This window comes from Akebia trifoliata, chromosome 8 (assembly GCF_017979445.1).
Source record: "Akebia trifoliata isolate Shusen 1 chromosome 8, ASM1797944v1, whole genome shotgun sequence".
In the NCBI taxonomy this organism is placed as follows: Eukaryota; Viridiplantae; Streptophyta; class Magnoliopsida; order Ranunculales; family Lardizabalaceae; genus Akebia; species Akebia trifoliata.
In genome coordinates, this window is record NC_141382.1 from 8236336 (window position 1) to 8243594 (window position 7259).

The 7259-nt window shown below is 31.3% G+C and overlaps 1 protein-coding gene across 1 annotated transcript; it reads left to right on the forward strand.

The window, feature by feature from the left end:
* The first annotated feature begins 554 nt into the window (after positions 1–554).
* Positions 555–2303, forward strand: LOC147395890 (NAC domain-containing protein 72-like). The gene is made up of 3 exons (XM_086451127.1): positions 555–759; positions 1406–1695; positions 1785–2303. Exons 1-3 carry the CDS (start codon positions 624–626, stop codon positions 2034–2036), a joined length of 678 nt encoding a protein of 225 aa, XP_086307253.1. The 5' UTR covers positions 555–623; the 3' UTR covers positions 2037–2303.
* The last annotated feature ends 4956 nt before the right edge of the window (positions 2304–7259 follow it).

Consider the following 7259-nt stretch of genomic DNA (forward strand, 5'->3'; position numbering starts at 1 on the left):
TATATATCAAATTAAAGATTTGGTGGTTCTCCCCCCCCAAGTAAAACACCACGATGGACTCCCATATTGGAACACGTTTTTAAACTTATTATTGGACACATAATCAAGATGGGTCAGGTTTGGATCCAAATTGGTATTAATCTGATAAGGTCTGTATCGTTCTGGATCCAATCTAAAGTATCACTATAATTCGATTTTATTTAAGAAATACAAAATATAAATTTACATTATTTGTATATTTCAACACTTTATTGGTTAAGATCACTATCGGATTGGAAGGATCCGAAATTGGCCCTATAATTATCAGACTGTGTCCTTCTTGGAACCCAACTCCTTGAAATGGGTCTAAGTCCATCATGGGTCTATAGTTAACTCTTATTATAATTTGGACTTTGAACCAATATTAAGATAGAGTTGGGGGAAAGAAATTTTCATGGAAGTGGAGTTTGGATGCATTCCTAGCAATTTCAGTAAATAAATTGGAGCTTAGATTTGGAGATTGAAAAGCATTATAAAAAGGGACCCAAGGTTCTTTCATTCAAATAATATCTCTTCCCTTAAGTTTCCAATTGAGAGAGAGTAATTGGTAGTAAGCTTTGTATTGGGTTGTTTGTGTTCCTCGAATGTCACACTACATATTCTCACCTACGGATGCAGCCTTATTGGGCTACCTCAAAGCTAAGATAAACAAAGAAATACTTGAATCAAACCCCATTAACAACTGCGATGTCTACAACTGTGAACCATGGAATCTCCCAGGTATTATGTATATATATTCTTTTAATTATTTTCTTGGGAAATTGATCTCAGACGTGTATCTTTGAAAAATGAACCAAAAGTTCTCTTGATAGAAAGTATGATTTTCTCAAGGTCCACTTTTTAGGATAACTTATGGTCCGTCCATGCTTTCGTGAATAGTTGAGATACCACTAATACTAATGTTTTAAAATTGATGGCATGCCCCTTAACCTCAAACATCTCTTATAGACTAATTAAAGTCATTATCATCATTATCACCATTATTATCATCATCCAAGAGGTTAAAGATGATTTGTTTTAGGTCATTTTTAATATTTCTATGAGAGAAGACTGAGCACAAGGGGCATGTCATTAATTTTAAAACATAAGGGTATCTCAAATATTCATCAAAAGATCTTTAAAAAAATAATATTATAAGCATTTTTCAAATCATGCTTCAAATGGTCCTTGTAAGGATAATGTTTTTGAAAAATAATCTTGAATAGTCTAAATTTTCTTTCGGAAGACATTTTGGTCCATATTTCAAATAAAAAATACAGACTTTGAGATTATTTTTCCTATTTTCTTTCTTCCTCCTCTCATTATTATTATTATTATTATTATTTCAAGTCTTTTATGAATCTTCAATGTATTTTTATGATTTTAGGATTTGAAAGCATGGAAGTAGAGAGTAAAGAACAATACTATTATGTTTCAAGAAAAAGAAAAACAAAGAATGGCTCTAGACCCAATCGAATAGTCAAAGGAAGAGGTTGGTGGAATACTAATGGTAATACTAAGGATATTCTTGATGAAGAAGGACGATTGATTGGACGCATGCAAGGGCTAGTGTTTTATCACTACAAAAATGATGATAAAACATCTAAAAATGGCATGAAGACCAAATGGATAATGCACGAGTACACTTTACCCCCAGTTTTAGACCAATACAAAAAGGTTGGTAAATTTTTTTATAACGATAACTTGAGCCAATTTTTGTTTATTTGTTTGTTTTTTTTTAAACCTTTTTTTGCTTTGTATTTTAGGTGCAATTTCAAGAATGGGTGGTGTGTAGGATTAGAAAGAGTGGATGGGGAGGACATTATGAGGAGAATGAGGACACCACAGTCCTCATCGATCTTAATGCATCGGCTGTGATTTCAGAATTGGATCAAAGAAAACGAAAACAACAAAGACGATCAACAAAATCATCTTATTGCCTTATAGAATCATCTTCTTCCATCGATCTTAATGCATCGGCTGTGATTTCAGAATTGGATCAAAGAAAACGAAAATGATAAAGACGATCAACAAAATCATCTTATTGCCTTACAAAATCATCTTCTTCCAACCAACTATTTAGGATGAACCAGCCACAACAAAAACATCATTCCTATTAATATGGTACTAATAGAACAAGATGTCCTATTATTAGTGTACTAATAGAACAAGATGTGTTGTAATAACTTGCGCTCAAGCGCACTGTCCACATCTTGATTTGATTTTGCTTTAGTAGCGACAAGAACTTGTGTTCCTTCTGAACCCATTACCTCCTTCGTGTAACCATCCTATTTGTGTCATATTAAATTCAATTAGCGGATATAACATTTATAGAAGTTTCATTCAACATAATATAATAGATAAGAAAAAAAGAAATTAAAACAACCTTTTAAAATGGAAAATTTATAGTTTGATCTAAATTCTCAACAATGAAGCATCAAGTATATTTAATTTTCTAAATCCAAAACCATTGCTCAGTGTTTACAACAGTGTTATGGATCTCAATTAATGTATAATTTCGATCCTCTTTTGACAATGTCTTTAACTATTATGTCATTGACACCAAAAAAATATTAAGAGAATGGTCTTCCAAGACAAGTACTTGAACTAGATTCAATCGCAATGCTAAATGCTAGAGGGCCCAGTTTGCAAGTCAAACACCAAGATTCTCATCACAGCATAATCCATAAGTAGTTCCATATTTGTGCATTATTGGAATCCTTAATAACCCAATATTTAACTCTTTTCTCGAAAAAAAAAAATATAATAAAAATGAAATTAAGAATTTTTGCACAATTTATTTTTATGTTCTGATTTCAATGGCTCTTTCAGGTCGAGCCTGTCACTAAATAACTCCACGAAACAACTTAGCGGCAATCAAACACCCACTCTTGCTTGATTTACACTTCTCTTCCCCAACAATGCCATTTCTAACCCCACTCCAACAAATCAATAGAGATAGAGATTGAGAAGAAAAACAGAATCAAGTAGAGATGTTACTTCGCGACTTTCGGTGTTTAATGGGGTCCTTCCTAGTCCTAGTCCTAGTGCTATATATAACTTCATTTAGTCCGAGTAGGACTGGGATTTAGTCCTAGTCCTGTAAGTTACCAAAAAGTCCCTCGGTCTTGTAGTGCATTGAACAATTACCATGTTACCCTCTTGTAGTATTTTTTTTTAAGTAAAATACCTTAACTATCCTTGCAATAGCAATTTAAATGTATAAGAAAATCGTATTATTATAAAATTTAAAATTGATGACATGCCCCCTAACCCTAATTTTCTATTATAAATTAAATAAATGACCCAAAATTCATTGTTTTTTCTTCCCAAAACTTGTCATCTAACTCTCATAGATGATTGACTGGATTGATTTTTCGTGCGTAGACCGGTCTAAGATCTAAAATATTTAGAATCTTTTAAACATATATTAAATCTATTAAATATTTAAAATATCGTTGTAAAACTTGACTCAAATCTCCATTAAATTGAATTAACTTGGAAACTTGTGAGTTGAATAAAATTATTTTAATATTATGAATATTTAAAAAAAAAAATTATAATAAATAAAAAATATTTTTTCTTCTCCACAACAAATATTTTTTATAACCAAATAACTTAGTTAAGTTTTTGAAGTTACTCGGTACATTTTTTTAGTTAACTCGGCTAAGTTAACTCGGAACTTTGGCTCCATTGAGTTTGATGCCGAATCATTATAAAATGCAATCGAGTTGATAACGATCTATTGAACTTGATTGATCGAGTCAATTAGATTAGAATTTATAGTGACTTGGGCCCAAATTTGGTGGAGTTAATTTGCCGAGTCAACTCAAAAATGCACTTAATAAGGTCAAATTTTTTATCTAGTTGTTTAGTTATTTATAATATTTTTTGTGGAGAAAAGATATATTTTAAATGTTAAAAACATATTTTAATTTTTATAAAACTAATATAATTTTATTTGACTCATTAGAGTCCACTTTGGATTTTCAAGTTGATACGATTTGATGTGGTCTAACTATTTTAGACCTTAACATCAGTCTACTTACACATTCCAAATCAGTTGGATGATGATCATCATCCCATCATTATCATTGTTGCATCGTAAGAAGGTAAGATGAATAGTTTTGGGAAGAAAAACTAAATGCTGTTTTGCCATTAGATCATTTTTCTTGAATCTATAAGAGAAGACCAAGGTCAAGGAGTTTTTCATTAATTTTAAAATATATGGGTTCCTCAAATAATCACTCAAACGTGGAAGGGCCAATCAACACACGGTTTGTAGAGTTTCAAAGGTATTATCAAAAGGGTAGTTCAAGGATTATGTAAAATAATGCTTTGATGGTTGCTTGAGAGTCCGTATTTATTGTGAGAGCATATTTAGTTACATATTTTGACGAACATTTAGTTCACTCGGTGAAATGGTTTCATCAAGTTTTGATGGGTTTAGAAATTCAGATTGGCTGATTTTTTTTGTTAGGACGATCTCCCCACCATATAGATCATCCTCACAAAAAAATGGCTCCCCAACATTAGTTGCCTTAGCAATCTATACTAAGCAACCTAAGCTATGGAAAGAACTCGTTTTATTATGCATCACATTGCACGGCTCAATTTACGAGACTCCTAGATGAATAGTTTCGGGAGAGAGTCAAGTATAGGTAACTAGACGATAAGCTACTAAGCGTTAGATCTTTCTTCAGAAAAATATGTCGCTCACTCGAAGATGTTTTGTTGTCGAATGCCACCCATCATCTATATATTCTTATCACCCTTAATATACTTTTCCTTCATAATTATATAAATGAAAATTGGCAGTAAAAACTCAATGATTTTACAAAATTTTCAAGGTATAGTTCATAAAATTTACCCAATGTCGAATCTCGACACTGGAATGAATATAGTATAGCACTGAGCATTGTACTTTATTGTTTTTTTAGGCACACATATAAATTAGCAAATCAATCATAAATTGGACCACAACATTGTGACATATGACCAGTATGGTTTTGTAGCATAATACCGCAAACCTGTATACCGAACCATCATATTAGGATTTGTCCTCGGGATAAATATCATCAATAGTTATATTATCATGATAGCCATTGAATTTCATGATTACACGGTTAAGATCATTTGATTTTTCATATGTCGTTGCTATTATCCTAATAACTAGAATTCATTATTTCTAGAATCTAGACAATCTCTTTACTAATCCCTAGAAATTCGGTCCATGAAATCTTCTGTAATTTTTCTCTTATCTCTAGTAATTCGTTGTCCCACGAACTTTTGGCGAACATTACACTATAGTTGAAAATTCCTATAATTACACTATTATTTTTATCTAGTTTGGGGACCTAAATCAGTTGAAAATCCCTATGATTACACTATCATCCTAATCACTAGAATTCGTTATTTCTAGAATCTAGACAATCTTTATACTAATCCCTAGAATCCGGTCTAGGAAATCTTGTGAAGTAGTATCACTGAATTTTATCCTTAGATTCGATAAACCAAATAGCGAAGATACAAAGTATTTAAAAATAGTAATTCATTATTGTTTATTTTGATGCAAGAATGAATCGTATGGTTCAATTACATGTTCGTAAAAATGGCTGTTTTTATTAATTTTATTTTTATTTCATTTCATCTTCTAACCACAAATATCTATTTTTTAGAAGTCAATTCATATCATAATGGTTTGAGAATAAAATCTGACTGTAGGTTTCATTTTGTATGAGCAATCAGTTCTCATCACTGTATTACTGTGAGAATCCTTTTTCATTTGTATAGTCTGATTTTAGAGAGACTTGCTATAAAAATGCCCTTTTCCATTGTATTCTTTCATCGATTACTTTTATTAGAGTAACTATATGAATAACATCAAGGTGTTTGGTTGCCAAGTCACATGTTGAAATATTGGAGGAAACTAAAACATATTGTTTAAGAAATTGGGTCTAAGAAATGTCTACATTAGTACTAAACTACTAATCCATTTTGTTCTCTTTTCTCTAATTCGTAGAACTGACTTTTGGTGGACATCGTATCTAATCATCAACTCAATGTATTGAGTTGGATAAGAAGTTCGACCGAATAGTAATCATTTTCTTTTATCTCTAATAATTCGGACCACTTTCTAAAAACAACATTTAATTGACTCATGTGAAATGTTTCATCAAGTTTGGGGACCTGAATCAGTGAAAAATCCCTATTATTATGCTATTATCATGATCGCTGGAATTCACAGGAATTCGTTAGTTCTAAAATCTAGATGATCGGTTTACTAATCCCTAGAATTCTCTTCTGTAGTAGTCATTTTTCTCTTATCTCTAATAATTCGTTGTCCCACGATTTTTTTTTTTCGAACATTTAGTAGACTAGTGAAATGGTTTCATCAAATTTGGGTACTGAATCAGTTGAAAATCCCTAGAATTATGCTATTATCCTAATTACTGGAATTTGTTATTTCTAGAATGTAGACAATCTTTATACTAATCCCTAGAATTTAGTTTAGGAAATCCAATTCACTGAATTTTATCAGTAGATGGTGAAGATACAATGTATTTAAAAATAATAATTAATTATTATCTATTTTGATGCAAGCATCAATCGTTTGCTTCAATTACATGTTCATAAATTTGTCTGTAAAATATCTATTTTTTTTATAGAAGTCATACCATATGATAATGGTTTGAGAATAAAATCTGACTATAGGTTTCATTTTGTATGAGCAAAGGGTTCTCTTCACTGTATTATTGTGAGAATCTTTTTTCATTCCTTAAGCCTGAAGATAAAGGAACCATTATTCGTCGATCTCTTACATATTTTTAGATTTGTGATCTTTTGTCGCATCCAACGTGGCATAGTTGTTTTTTTTTTTTTTCCCTCGGGATATATAATAGTACATCCACATAAATATGTGCAGTTGTGTATCCCGAGAAAAATAATATACAGTTCTAGTCCATGCCACGTCAGGGGGCATGTATCATAGTCAGAAAGTCATTAGTCATATTTTTTACTCTAGTTGTGTATCATAAAGCTTGTAACTTTTTATTTTTATTTTAGAGTGTAGTCGTAATATATAGTGGAGTGCAAATGGTTATCTTTTTAAAAGTGAGAAGTACAACTAGTACTGGGAGATGTGCAACTAGTCTAGCCTTAATTATGAAATAAATACAAATTAGGGAGGTCTGATGTACCTTGAGGTTTGTCATTAATTTTAACATTGTAGGTATGGGGAT